The following is a 15,303-nucleotide window of genomic DNA, read 5'->3' on the forward strand; positions in this document are numbered from 1 at the left end:
TAAAATGAAAATAAATACCGGAACATATCTCTCTGCCCTCAGGTATCGATATTCGGTCGCTCCGTGTACGTAACACTGGTAGCACGTCGCTCCAACAAGTACGCGGGCACGCGGTTCCTCAAGCGCGGCGCTAACTTCTACGGCGATGTCGCTAATGAAGTAGAAACAGAGCAGATAGTAGAAGATCTGGGCCGGAGTCATAGCATTAGCTCGTTTGTGCAGATGCGGGGGTCGATTCCGGCACACTGGAGTCAGGATATGACTAAGATGGTGGCCAAACCCGCTATCACTTTGGATCTGAGTGATCCGTTCTACACTGCGGCAGGTAGGTAAATAGGTAGGTAGGTAGGTAGGCAGGTAGTTACATAGGTAGGTAGGTAGGTAAATAGGTAGGTAGGTACCGACCCATCTTGGGGTCAATCTGAACTGTGAAAATTGGCCTAGAGATGAATTCAGGTCCTGAGGAAGTACTGGCTATGAAACCTCTACTTTTGTTTCCAAGAGTTTTGATAGAGGGAACTGTAACTGTTAAGGTCTTATCATCCCGAAATCGAAGATAGGAAGACAGGATAGGAGAAAGCCCGCCGTTCCGAGAATGAACCTCATCCGTTCAGGATAAAATCCGCCCTGGACGGGAGTCGAACCTGCGACCTAGCGCTTACAAAGCAGATATGCTCTGTCCACCAAACTAACAAGGCTGGCACGAAAATTTTGAACTGTGGAAAATGGACTGGAGATGAATTCAGATCCAGAGGAAGTACTTTGCAGACCCAAGGGGAAAAAGTTAGGTGTAGAAATCGACACTTTAAAATTAAAACGCGGAACTCACTCAAAAATAAGTAGAAACACATTAAGTATATAACTATATATACTTTTTAACCCTTTCTTCCCCACTGTCCCTCAGGCGCTCACTTCAACAGTTTACTCCGAAGGTACGGGGCTCCCACCATTATATGGCAGTCTGCCATTCTGCCTTATGGGTAATCCGGCCCTGTCTATACCTAGTCTGGCTAGGGGACTTCGAACAGGGAGTAGACCGAACAGGAAGTAGATCAGCTTAGTCTGGCTGGGGGACTTTGAACAGAGAGTAGACCAGCTTAGTCTGGCTAGGGGACTTCGAACAGGGAGTAGACCAGCTTAGTCTGGCTGGGGGACTTTGAACAGGGAGTAGACCAGCTTAGTCTGGCTAGGGGACTTCGAACAGGGAGTAGACCAGCTTAGTCTGGCTAGGGGACTTCGAACAGGGAGTAGACCAGCTTAGTCTAGCTGGGGGACTTCGAACAGGGAGTAGACCAGCTTAGTCTGGCTAGGGGACTTTGAACAGGGGGTAGACCAGCTTAGTCTGGCTGGGGGACTTTGAACAGGGGGTAGACCAGCTTAGTCTGGCTGGGGGACTTTGAACAGGGAGTAGACCAGCTTAGTCTGGCTGGGGGACTTTGAACAGGGAGTAGACCAGCCTAAAATTTCCCTTGTTAACGAAATAGCAAAACTAGATGTCAGCCCGAAGCAATCAGCTAGAAGGACGTACGAAATGCAAATTTTAGAATGCTCTCCTAGGGCTACGATCCTAGCAGTATTCATCCTGTATTGGTATTGGGTTTAGCTTTTACAATTTTGTACAGAGTGTAAAAAAATTAATTAAACTCCGGGACCACAATGTGAGTTTGAACTCCTTAACTTTTGCATGAAGCAATTTGATTGCTTATTTTTTTGAAATCCAGCAAACTCAACCACAATCAGATTGCTTAAATCCAAAAGTTAAACAGAGTTTACACACACATTGTGGCTATAAATGTGTCAAATAGCAAATCTTGCAGTTATATCAGTAAAAAAAAATAAATAAAATAAAATAAATAATAATAATAAAAAAAAATCGAAAATTCATCATAGAATCATGCTAACACTATATTTATTTCACTAAGAATGGTTTTTGAGGTGAAATAAGAAAACTTGGCCTTTTTACCAACAAAATAAGTTAACACAAGCTTATTCCATTATTATCTATCACCTTTCCTGTGTCACCAGGGACTTTATGCCACAAGGTGTTACAGACCTATCTCCATTTACTGTACGAGTTAGGGACGCCTGGAGAAGAGAGGGAGATCCTAACAGGGACAATACGGTAGCTAAGAACCCCTCACTTACCGGAGCCAGCTCAACTAGCTCCCTCACTTCTAGTGACAGGTGAGTGGAAGGTCCTGGGTTCGATACATTGATTGTCTCGTTTTTTTTTTTTCATCAATAATAACCATGTAATTGTAATATTTATAAACAGGTAATATTTATAGAAAAGCATTGTAATACTTATAAACAGGTAATTCCAGTTAAAAGAAAAAGCAAAACTTGAGGTTGAAAGGATGAAATGCCATATCTGGCTTTATGCCAGTTTATCGCTGGCATTTCAACCAGCTAGGCAGTTCCTTCAATTGTCCTCACAAGGCGAGGATGAGCATTTCCCAAGTCTAGCCGTTTCCTGTTCTACAATCCTAAAGCATAAGAGTTGTGCTCACAAGGCCAGTCTAGTTAGCTTGGAAGGTACTGGGCCTGCTTGTAAGCGCTAGTTCGCGGGTTAGATTTTCCTATCCTGTCATCCTCTCTACGATTTTGGGACGATAAGACCTCAGCATTTAGAGTTTCCCTATATCTCTGCTCCCAAGTCGTCTAAACTCTGCTTTATGATTCCCATTTCTATTCTCAATCCGGTTTCAGTTCAAGTGATGAAAGTGACGACAGTACAAGTGAAACGTATCGTCTGGGTGATAGTAAAGGAGAATCTCTGTCCACTGTGCGGTAGGTGATAGGCAACTGAATGGAAGAGCCTATGGTTCAAATCACCAAAGCTAGAGATTTAACAGGTTGCTAGTTGCCAAAGTGGCAGGGACGAATTAAAAGGGGGGACCTGTACGTAACAATTTCTTTCACTTTATTTGCCTGTTTACACCGAATTGACTTTTATTTCAGCTCGTATCACTTGGTCTGTTACCCAAACCGTCTCTGGACTTCGACTCAGACTGTGTACGTCTACTGGAAGTCCTATACGAGGACCATGGTGATACTTTGGCTCTACAGTACGGGGGATCCCAGCTGGTGCACCGAATCAAAACCTACAGGAAGACCGCACCGTGGACTTCACAGGGGAATGATATCATGCAGACACTGAGTCGATATTATAGCAATACGTTTAGTGGTGAGTTTTAATTTCATTAATTAATTCTATCTTAGTTGACGAACGAAAAGAATTCCAAGTTTTAACTCGACTTGTAAGGACTTCATCCTAAACCAGGGGTTCCCAAACTTTCTCAAGCCACGGACCACTTTTGAATTTCATGATTTCTCGCGGATTACCTAGCAACCCCCCCCCTCGAGTTATCATGAAATTCAAATTTTCAGTAATTTGGAACGGCTGCACAATAGTCAAATTTTTACTGATTTTTAATATACGAAAAAACTTTGATTTTTTTTATGGAAATAAAACACTTTATTTCAATTTTTAAAATGTTTTTGATGAAGATTGTTTCATCAACATACAATGCATAATAATAGACTTGAACAGTTTTCAATGGGATGGATGGGCTTGCATTTCTTTCACAATTTTTACAATGTGAGGTTTGATGCTCTTCGACAAGCAAACCTGCATGTCAATGCTTGGGTCTAGCTCTCTAGCTTGTTCCTTTGCTTGGACTTAATGTTGACAATAGTGCAGAGAATCCCTGCTCACATAAATATGTTGTACTAAATACCATCAGGAACCGTAGGGCCATTTTCCTTATGGTTGGAAAAGATAAAGTCATCCATCCATACACCCTTGGTTCGAATCCCAGTTGGACCTTTTTTTATAACTATTTAAAAAACAAAAAATAATAATAATAATAGGTAATAATAAAAAATAAAAATAAATACATTATAACTAAAAACTTATTTATTTTATTTTAAACAAAAGGTTTATTCGCGGACCACCTGAAACCTTCTCACGGACCATAGTTTGGGAATCCCTGTCCTAAACAGATAAGGTTCGTTCTCGGAACGGCTGGCTTTCTCCTATCCTATTCTTCTCGTCTTCGATTTCGGGATGATAAGACCTTAACACTTACAGTTCCTATCAAACCTCTTTAACCCTTTCGGTTCTCAGATGCAGAGAAGCAACATGCAATGAACGTGTTTCTAGGATTATTCATTCCCGAAGAGAATGCCCCTCCAATATGGGAACTGCCAAATGATTACTATCTACATCATCCGCAGGCAGTGGGTATTGCCCCTACAGTATACAGGTAATAATCTACATCAACTGCAGGCAGTGGGTATTGCCCCTACAGTATACAGGTAATGACTAGAATCGAATCCACCTATTATTTTATTTATTTTTTCTTTTAATTATTTTAGTGTTTAACACCTAGCTGTAGCTGATTCTCCTAAGATTTTTGGTAACTAAGGTTTCACCTACCATTCGGCTACTAGTTACTCGCCTCTTCAAATTGACATCACCCAGCTTGAGTGGGACCAGAAAAAGCCAGCAGCACGCGATTGCTCAGATGGTCACCCATCCGGATACTAACCACGCCCAACGTTGCTTAACTTCAGTGACCAAGGAACTTGGGCATTCAACGTGCTGGCGCCTCTGGCTTTTCACATAGTAAAAAGCGAATGATATATAACACATTCCAGGTTTTTACCAACTTCAGTGGTGCAGTGGTAACGCGTTGGACTCAAGGACTTTGAATCTGGAGGTTGGTGGTTCGAAACCTAGGCCTAGGAAAACACCTTAAATGCCCGCTTCTCAAGATCAGACCGCGGTCTCATAGATCCAGGTCTGTCCCGGTATAATCTGTGTGACGGAGACCGCGGTCTGTCAGACCGTCCCAGCGTACGTTACGGACGTAACACACAAAGGAAATTTTGCTCATTAAGTTTTGGACTTCCACCAGCCTAGCTAGCTTGGAAGGTAGCACGTCTGCCCTCTAAGCGTTAGGTCCCGGGTTCGATTCCCGCCGGGAGCGGAATTTATCCATCACAGATAAGGTTCGTTCTCGGAACGGCTGGCTTTCTCCTATCCTATCTTTCTTCTCTCCTCTATTTCGAGACGATAAGACCTTAGCAGTAACAGTTCCTTCTATCAAACCTTTTAAAAAGAAGAAAAAAGTTGTTAGTTCTGATCTATTGTGTTTGACATCTCAGGTACAGCCTCATCGGGAAGTCCGCTAATCGTGTCCCGGGCACCAAACCATCCGATGATTCCGCCACTATTATCAACTCCATTCCTATCCTACAGTGTCGCAGCGACTTTGGCACCCAGAGCTCAGAACAAGTGCCCGTCCCTGTGGTGAGTGAACAGAGTATGGCCATCTATAGGGAATATGTAGAGCGTATGGGGGGCGCTAAACCCCCCTCGGACAAGACACTGGCTCAGTATAAGAGATATTGTGATAATGAACTGTACGTATTTAGCTAGGTCTATCAGAAACCAATGCTAAGTCTCCCTCGGATACAATACTGAGATTATGTGATTGTATGTGGTGAAGCGAAGGAAACCAAACAAATAGCGTGATGACGCTATTTAATAGCGTGATGACGCTATTTGACTCACCTCCGTTAGCCCTTGTGGATGTGGATGAAGATTACCTGTCGACCGGCGTAGAAGTGCTCCTGAGCTGGGTGGTTAAAAGGGGTTGGTGGCACTTTGGGGGGAAATTTTACTTAAAAGATGGTTTTATTCGTGGATTTTATTTTAAAGAGGGGTTTAACAAATCTTAAACAAACAACAAACTGTAAGAAACTTTGGCGCAGTGTACTCTACGGTAAATGATAGGCAACTGAGAGTAGACCTCATATGTTACATGTTACCTAGCTGGGTAAAAAGCATGTTGACAATTGCCAAGGTGGCAGGGGAAGTTTTATAAGGGAGATCTGTACTTAACAGTGATAAATAATGAACCGTATGTATCGCGCGTTCGTAAGGAAATTTACTTAAAAGATGGTTTTATTCGTGGATTTTATTTTAAAGAGGGGTTTAACAAATCTTAACAAACAACAAACTGTAAGAAACTTTGGCGCAGTGTACTCTACGGTAAATGATAGGCAACTGAGAGTAGACCTTATATGTTACCTGTTACCTAGCTGGGTAAAAAGCATGTTGACCATTGCCAAGGTGGCAGGGGAAGTTTTATAAGGGAGATCTGTACTTAACAGTGATAAATAATGAACTGTATGTATCGCGCGTTCGTAAGCCTTGATCGTGCTCTGTAGATCAGCCGCCGCTTGGCTTGAACATTCGTTTCCTCCACAACGATATATGTATTTGCATTAGTTTTTCAATGCAAATTCAAGGTTGACGACATTCTTTCTTGCTCTCTCCAATTTTCGTTTACTTTGTTAGTTGTGCAAACCACGCTCTGCTACGAACCGATTAGCCGGGCGTCTGAGTGTCGTAATGGTGTAAGGAAAAGAAAAGGCGGTGGTACTTTTAGATTCAATATTTTATCTGACGGAGAACGTCGCGTTGTGAGGTACAGTGGTAGCAATTGAACTGACCCAAATTTGGACGTCGATACCATAAGGTAATTTTCAGCATAGCGAGGGGAATTCTTATAGACCGGTGACAAACTCATGAATTGTGGGCAATCCACCGGTCAATATTGACCCCCCTCCCTCCGCGCTTTTCTCTTGTATCTTAGGAACAAACTAGTTCTGTCGAAAATAAATCCTGGATGTTTCATGTTTTCTCAGATCATTCTCGTCAGGTAAGTTCTGTATATTGTAAAGGAACTTCCAAATTGTAGTGTGGTCATTGAGTTGGTCAAATCTGTAGTTGACGATCCTCATATTCTTTCTTACTCGATATACATGTTGTTTCATTTTGAACTCCAGGGTTGGCAATCGTGATTCGATCTGCTTTAGTTGTTGTAAAATTTGCTCCTCAATTTTAGGTGTTTTTTTGAAGTTTTACTTGACTTTTGAGTTAATAAATGTTTCTAATACAATAAAAAGTGTGTTGGCTTTTAGTGAAAACTGCAAGCCATATCCTACGTGACCTGGTATGTACAGATTTCTCTGATTTATAAAACTGAAACCCGTATCACAGATATCAAGATGTCTGACAGCTCTAATTGAGCAACAGTTGGTTTTACTTTAGAAATGCAAAAGTGCGTCTTTTTGAAGAATCTAGCCTATTGCTACTAAGAAGTCAAATTTGGAAAGTTGTTCGGCAAATGTTGAAGCTTCGTAGGCAACATTGGGGTCAGAGTTGTGAAGTAATGATTACTTGATGTAATTAATTCCTAATTCTAATTACTAGCTCATGTAGTTGTAATCAGTTTGGGCAATTACAAATTACTGCCTACTAAATGTAGTGGCGATTACCCATTAGATTTCACGAAATAATTGTATTTGATCTCCTGGCGTTGGGAATATCCTCCACCACGAGTCTGCTGTCTGAGAGCTCAAGAGCTGCTTCTTAAAGCTGTCCTCGCATTTGCTATTAAACTTGGACAGTTGAATCCGCAATCCGCAGCCTCTTTTGCACCCCTGTCACCCATTTGAAAGCGATAGGACAGCTTCAGGTTTGCCTCATGAACACAGAAACAGGGGAACTTGCCCCCTGCAGGCTGTGCAGTGTGCAGATCGATTATTACTCGTGCAAGGCTGTGTATCCTCACACTCATAACCGCGGTACATGACTCCACTTGCAACATATCTGATGAAACTCAGATCTTTCAACATATTGGATATTGGTGACAGGGAATCCTCTCCTGCTGGGAATTCTCAGCAGGATACACTATATTCACGACAGTGTCCTTACACATCTGAAACCTTTGAGCAAATTCCACATTAGAAAACCTCTCCAAAGGAATCTCCTTATCCTAGAGATATTTGGTTGGGTATATTTTAGACCGAAAATACACGGAAAGCTTCTCAGAAAAAAAAAAAAAAAATGGACATTAAGAAATTCATTGTAGAAAATAGCGTTCTAGGGATAATCTCATCTTCATTTCCAATTTCCGGTTCCTGTTGATCTTGGATATCATTGGGAGGATACATTCTTGGTTCATGAAAATTTCCGTTTTATCCTTGGTTATACATATTCGCATTTCTTGCTTCGAGTCCATTATTTCTAAAACACTTAAAGCACTGTAAAAGGCTCAAGCAAAGTAAAATATTAATTAAAACGTAACTAAATAAAACAAAAACAAGATTGTTGAGATCTTCTTCTTCATCATCATCGTCATCATGACGTCCTTCAATGTGTGGGAGATGGGAAAAACTGGGGGTTCTCAAACTCATATTGTTACAGGATAGCATGATGGGCTTGATTGTCATTGGTTCCATAGTTGTGAGAGGAAGACTCATCACCTAATATCCCTTGAATCGACACAGAAGGACCATAGTTTTCATAGTTATTCATAATATGGCGAACTATGTCTTGACGTATCGGCAAGGCATGGCTGTCCGTACCATACAATGCCGTCGATAGTGATTGGTTCCAGAGTTGTGAAGTAATGATTACTTGATGGAATTCATTACTGGTCCCAATTACTGTTTGTTTTTCATTCTATTTCATCTAAAAATTTCTTTCACAAGCTCAATGAACCTAGAGCTGAATCCTCCTCGTCTAAAACTTTAAAATAGCTCAAGATTGTGTCGACGGAGTTTGTCTTTCGTTCCAAGTAATCTTCTTCTTGTCTCACGTAATCTTGTACAGTTTTCCAAGCATTTGTGATTTTTCTGTGTTCACTTCAATTTTGAATAGTAGGTATTATATGTGTGAGGAGAGAAAGTTGTTCTTGTTGCTCGTATTTAATTGAATTAAGGAGCGCGGTAGCGCTCCGCCCCGCCAAGTCAAGAAAGTTTGACCGCGCTACTAGAGATATTATACGCGACAGGGAATACCTTGGCTAGAAGTTCTGGCTATCCCAGCACCTCGTGGTACGTTGCAAGGCCCGTGGATGTAAAGTTCTTGTACCTTGGCTAGAAGTTCTGGCTATCCCAGCACCTCGTGGTACGTTGCAAGGCCCGTGGATGTAAGTTCTTGTACCTTGGCTAGAAGTTCTGGCTATCCCAGCACCTCGTGGTACATTGCAAGGCCCGTGGATGTAAAGTTCTTGTACCTTGGCTAGAAGTTCTGGCTATCCCAGCACCTCGTGGTACGTTGCAAGGCCCATGGATGTAAATTTCTTGTACCTTGGCTAGACTAGTTTGTGTAGTTGTGAGCAGTTTGGGCAAATACAAATTACTGGCTCATAAATGTATTGGCAATTACATTTCACGAAATATTCCATATTTTGTTTTGTAATTTGTAATGGGTAATTGGAACTCCAAACTCCCATTATTAATGACTTGAAGTTAATCTGCCAAATTTCAAGTTTCTACGACATCGGGAAGTGCTTCATAATTTTGATGAATGAATCCTTGAATTTGTATTGGTTAATTTAAAGGATACCTAAACAGTTGAATACCGGTCACTCATGCTCCAACTGTCTGTCAGATCTAGATCTATCCGAGTGTGAGAACGAGAATGTCTTAAACGTTCTTCCACTTATCTACCAGTTTCTTTCACAGCCAAAATCCACTCACCTTCATAATGTTCAGATTTTCTATTACTTTCTCCCTGATTTTCTTGACCATCAATCTGAAACAAAGTCATTCAAAATAATTATTATCTTAGTATCTACTCAATACTCGTAACTCATAACAGTCATAACTATGTAATTAAATTATTATATGTGGTGGTTTCGGATTTCTTGCTGTTCTCGTTACAATCATTTTTTCTATTCATTTTTACTTTCTATTTTTTTTTTTTTTTTTTTTTTTTTTTATCTGAATGTGAAAAATCCTGAAAAAATTCTGAAATGTGTCCGAAAAATTCCGAGATCTAAGCTATTAAATTCTAGACTATCTAGAAACTGGCCGAAAAATAATATAAAGTCAAGTTTATCTAAACTAAAATATAAAATTTATACGACTGATGGATATTGGATAATGGGTCTAAAGTTCCGCTTATTCAAAATACATACTCGAAAAATAGTGTTCAATTCACCGTTGTTTAATTATGACAGTGGTTAGTCTTATGTACAAACCGAGTCTCCGATAATTCATTTAAATTATTATAAAACTTCATTAGTTTGCAAATTCCCCATTTGCAAGTGAGTCTGAAGCTACCTTCACCATTTCAGGAACACCATTGTGAAGAGAATCAAAGGATGTGGCAACTTTTGGTTCACTTACCTGATTTTCTATGAGAGATTTGTGGGATGGGTGTACCTACCCTTCTAGTATACATTATGGCCCTATTGAACTAAAATTTATGTCTACCTATCCGTTTTTCCGGATGTGAAAGTCCAACATTATGTATAGCGAATGCGTAGAAAATGTTTATAGAAATTTTAAATTGTGTACAAACTTGGAGAAATATTGAACACGAAAAACTGGGAATGCAGACTTGGCCTTAATTTTCTGATCTCACCACTTTCATAGGACGACATTTTTGGATAGGGGAACTTGGCCTTTTTTTCACATTTGATATGTGAGTACCTACCTAGGTGGGTAGCTTGTCGTTAATCCGGCGAAATCCGGACGTCTGGAAAACCTACCTGTAGATCCTATCGAGATTTTTCGCCAAAACCACAAGAAAAAAAAAAAAAAAAACTTCTTGAGGTCTGCAACCGCACATAAACACAATGTGTATGACGCACACCTTAGATGGTTTCGCCAAACCACAAGGAAAAAACTTCAGGTCTGCAACCGCACATAAACACATTGCGTATGACGCACACCTTAGATGGTTTCGCCAAACCACAAGGAAAAAACTTCCTAGAACTTCCCAGTCATTAGTAGCGAATCTCTAGTCCCAAGCTGGCGTTCCCATAGAAGGACTTATCCAAACCTGGTCGACCTATATATCAAATTAAAGATCTTTTTACCAGGAACACGAATGTGGTGGTGCAAATTTTGTCCAGAAAACCAAAAAGCCTGGTGAAAGGTGAAAGAAAGGCATGTTTCGCATGTCCCGGCACGCGCAGAGCTTCGTCCTATAGCTCTTGACGTTCGCGCGCTTTCCGGCACGCTTCAACCGTTCTCCTCATGACATCAGAAATAACCTTATCCAAGGTGAAAGAATTTTATTTTATTTATTATGGGACTGGTTGCTCCTCTCCCAAGAGAGTATGCAATTAACACTGCGACCTCTGTAGATCTATTGTGACCAGTATTTTTTCCCCTGCCCAAGCTGCTATACCCTGGCCTTGATGGAACCTAGAAGTACCCTCATTGGTATATTTCAACCTCCCCAGTTTCTCTAAAATTCACCTGTAGCACCTCTAAAGAGTCTGCACACTCAGGTTTATTCCAGAGAAAATCTGTGAGTTCATCTACTATCCCATTAAGAGGATACCAAGAGGTGCCTAGGCCAGAGAGCTACTTGGGGCCCCCGAACTGAAGGGGTCTAATGAGGGATGAGGGGTTTGATAGGTCTGTTATCCCAAGGCCTTGATGTAACCTAGAAGTACCCTCACTGGTATATTTCAACCTCCCCAGTTTCTCTAAAATTCACCTGTAGCACCTCTAAAGAGTCTGCACACTCAGGTTTATTCTAGAGAAAATCTGTGAGTTCATCTACTATCCCATTAAGAGGATACCAAGAGGTGTCATCGAGGCCAGAGAGCTAGTTCAGGGCCCCTAAATCGTAGGGGTCTGATGAGGGATATTCAGGTACATAATTATGTCGTTGTACCCTACTTCCTGAGACGGACTTGACCATAGTCCCATTCAGGTACCCTCAAAAGAGCCAGTGTTATTGTCTGTGGCTTGACAGGGCTGGTTTTGTCTCAGTTTTACGTCCTCCAGCGAGACAATTATAATGGAATCATTCGGAACAATAACGTCAGAATCGGAAGATACACTATCTGTATCGGTATCGCTTGTTTCATTATCTGAGGACTCTTCATTTGATTGGAGTACTGTGTCGCTCACCCCAAATGACTGAAAGTTGTGGTTCCATATACCTAGGACATTGATGATTGGGCAGTTTGTTCATCGCTTCCGTAATTTTTTTTTCTTTCCGAGTTTGATTGGAGTACATGTCATCCATTTCGATGGAATCAATTATTGTTATATTTTAAGAGAGAACATTTTATGGTTGCTTAGATGAGAGCTAAATTCTGTTGGACATTAAGAAATTCATTGTAGAAAATAGCGTTCTAGGGATAATCTCATCTTCATTTCCAATTTCCGGTTCCATGTCATCAAGGCCAGAGAGCTAGCTCAGGGCCCCTAAATCGTAGGGGTCTGATGAGGGATATTGAGGTACATAATTATGTCGTTGTACCCAACTTCCTGAGACGGACTTGACCATAGTCCCATTCAGGTACCCTCAAAAGAGCCAGTGTTATTGTCTGTGGCTTGACAGGGCTGGTTTTTCCCAACAATTGAGTACGGTGGTATAGTGTTTAGCAATATTAGTGGCACTCTTTTGAGTAAACTTCAAACTTACCAAAATGCTTGTTATATAAAATTTCATGGAAACTTAAACCTTAAACTTTTAATCGTAAAAATATACACTAGGAAATCAAATTATTTTGATCGTTTTAATGAAGAAAAGAACAATAATTTTGTGGACTTTTCGCATTTGTTTAATACAGTACACTGTTCAAGTATCTATTGCAATCTTATTTCACTGCTGCCATTTACTAAAGATTCTCTAGAAAAAGGAATGTCGTTCTTTATTAATGAAGAAAAGAACAATAATTTTGTGGACTTTTCGCATTTATTTAGTACAGTACACTGTTCAAGTATCTATTGCAATCTTATTTCACTGCTGCCATTTACTAAAGATTCTCTAGAAAAAGGAATGTCGTTCTTTTTTACTTTCTATTACTACAGTATAGCGAGCTATACTAGTAATGAAAGTATTGCAATCGGTCCAAATTTTCAAAATCGGGAATTTACTTTTATTATGTCTCTGTTCTAAAGGTAGCTATGCTTTGTACCGCTAAGGTATAGAATTGAAAAGTCTCTTTATCTTTTGCGGTCGTCTATTGTTTGAGTCAAAATAAAGCAAAACTTTTTTTTTAATAAACTTGCATAGGTTCGGAATATTTTACTGTCTCTTTAATAATAAGATCTTATTAACTTCAGGTATAATTCTGGGATTTAGATTGTATCAAATATTTTTGAAAGTTCATTTAAAAAATGGATTTCTCATCTGATAGAGAACTTGCTGTTTGCTGTAGTTGTCGCTTTGATAGACGAAGATGAAGAAGCGTCGGACAAAGAAGAAGATTTTGGGTACATGACATAAATTTGAAAAGGGAACGATTCGGAGAATTTCACAACCTGTTCCCGGATCTTTTGGATGTTAGAGAAAAGTTCTTCAAATATTTTAGAATGAGCTCGGAAAAGTTTTATGAGCTTCTAGATCTGCTTCCTTTTCAGAAGAAAAATACCAACTTCAGAGACAGTATTTCATCAATTTTAAACCGGATATTAAATTGAATTTATTTTAATTGCACTTTTCCCCCTCTTTCAGCAGGAAACAGCTTCAAGACTGTCAGACATTACAACAATTTTGCTCAAAAAGCAAACCATCCGACATCATGTCGGAAGTGTATGATGATGTATGATGACGGAGAATGTCTGATACGGATAGGTGTGCGGAACACCATTACTTATCATAGGAAGCAAAATACATACCTACCTACATTTGTTGGAAATGTCTGAAGTGTTGGAAGTGTATGATCAGTCTGCGCACTGCTTTAGGTGTAGGGGCTGGACAGCCCCAAAGGATGGCCTAAGCTACTACGAATCTTCGATTTCCTCGCTTCGCTGGTGGTACTCATTGTTCAGCTTTTCCGCCCAACCCGATGGTATTCTTTCTAATAGGATTATAATGGTGAACAACAAACACAAACAAAATAATAAATCTCCTCGTTATTTCGAGCAATATGATTTGTCATCATTACAATTGAAGAGAAAATCCGCCCCGGATCAGTGAGGATTTCGTCTCTCTCTCTCTCTCTCTCTCTCTCTCTCTCTCTCTCTCTCTCTCTCTCTCTCTCTCTCTCTCTCTCTCTCTCTCGGCTTTCTCTTGAGATTTCTCTCAAAGCTTTTTCGGTTTTCCTCAAGTAAATTAGTCCTACGGTCTTCGGTTGGGCCCGTAGGAACACTTTTGAAATCCTTTTGCCTAAAAGTTCCGAACGAAACTGTTTAATAATTTTGCCAAACACCTACAGAATCGAAAGTATATTATTTGCTCATTAGTCTCATTATAATTATGATTTGGGATTTGGGTTCAAACGATTTTTTTTGTTGAAGAGGTTTGACAGAGGGAACTGTAACTGCTAAGGTCTTATCGTCCCGAAATCGAAGAGAGAAGGAAGACAGGATAGGAGAAAGCCAGCTGTACCGAGAACGAACATTATCCCATCAGGATAAAATCCGCCCCGGGCGGGAATCGAACCCGCGGCCTTGCGCTTACAACGCACACGCGCTACCAACTAAGCTAACTAGGCTGGCGGGGTTCAAACGAAAGTGATCTGTTTAGGTTAAAATCCGACCTAGCGCTTACAAAGCAGACAGAGGGAACTTTGATAGAGAGAACTGTAACTGCCAAGGTCTTTTTGTCCCGAAAGCGAAGAGAGAAGGAAGACAGGATAGTATAAAGCCAGCCCTTCCGAGAAATAACCTTATTAGTTTAGGATAAAGTCTGCCCAAAGCGAAAATCTAACCCACGACCTAGAGTTTCAAATCTGCAACCGCACATAAACACAATGTGTATGACGCACACCTTAGATGGTTTCGCCAAACCACAAGGAAAAAACTTCTTCAGGTCTGCAACCGCACATAAACACAATGTGTGTGACGCACACCTTAGATGGTTTTGCCAAACCACAAGGAAAAAGCTTCTTGAGATCTACAACCGCACATAAACACAATGTGTGTGACGCACACCTTAGATGTTTTGGCAGTGATGCACATGCTGCGGAGAATTCACTTTCCTTGCGACTTGACCGAGTTCTTATCTCATCCATTATAATGGAATTCTATTCTATTATGGGACTGGTTGCTCCTCTCCCAAGAGAGTATGCAATTAACACTGCGACCTCTGTAGATCTATTGTGACCAATATTTTTTCCCCTGCCCAAGCTGCTATACCCTGGCCTTGATGGAACCTAGGAGTACCCTCACTGGTATATTTCAACCTCACCAGTTTCTCTAAAACTCACCTGCAGCACCTCTAGAGAGTCCGCATACTCAGGTTTATTCTAGAGAAAAGCTGTGAGTCCATATACTATCCCATTAAGAGGATACCAAGAGGTG

General features: G+C 40.6%; 1 protein-coding gene and 1 long non-coding RNA gene across 2 annotated transcripts in view; one reads left to right on the top strand and one right to left on the bottom strand.

The window, feature by feature from the left end:
* The window catches only part of LOC103511952 (polyphosphoinositide phosphatase-like), an 11,211-nt gene extending 5,280 nt beyond the window's left edge, over positions 1 to 5,931 (top strand). The window contains exons 8-15 of the mRNA XM_026825563.1: positions 43 to 325; positions 905 to 980; positions 2,026 to 2,184; positions 2,710 to 2,785; positions 2,962 to 3,187; positions 4,130 to 4,268; positions 4,780 to 4,874; positions 5,166 to 5,931. Of these exons, the coding sequence (XP_026681364.1) occupies positions 43 to 325; positions 905 to 980; positions 2,026 to 2,184; positions 2,710 to 2,785; positions 2,962 to 3,187; positions 4,130 to 4,268; positions 4,780 to 4,874; positions 5,166 to 5,446 (1,335 nt within the window). The 3' untranslated portion in view covers positions 5,447 to 5,931. The remainder of the gene's footprint in view (positions 1 to 42; positions 326 to 904; positions 981 to 2,025; positions 2,185 to 2,709; positions 2,786 to 2,961; positions 3,188 to 4,129; positions 4,269 to 4,779; positions 4,875 to 5,165) is intronic.
* Positions 5,932 to 8,876: 2,945 nt separating this feature from the next.
* Positions 8,877 to 15,303, bottom strand: part of LOC113468563 — a 9,560-nt gene continuing 3,133 nt past the window's right edge. The window contains exon 2 of the long non-coding RNA XR_003392271.1: positions 8,877 to 9,128. This is a non-coding gene — a long non-coding RNA (uncharacterized LOC113468563). The remainder of the gene's footprint in view (positions 9,129 to 15,303) is intronic.

The sequence above is a fragment of the Diaphorina citri genome, unplaced genomic scaffold (assembly GCF_000475195.1).
Source record: "Diaphorina citri unplaced genomic scaffold, Diaci psyllid genome assembly version 1.1 scaffold773, whole genome shotgun sequence".
Lineage (NCBI taxonomy): Eukaryota > Metazoa > Arthropoda > Insecta > Hemiptera > Psyllidae > Diaphorina > Diaphorina citri.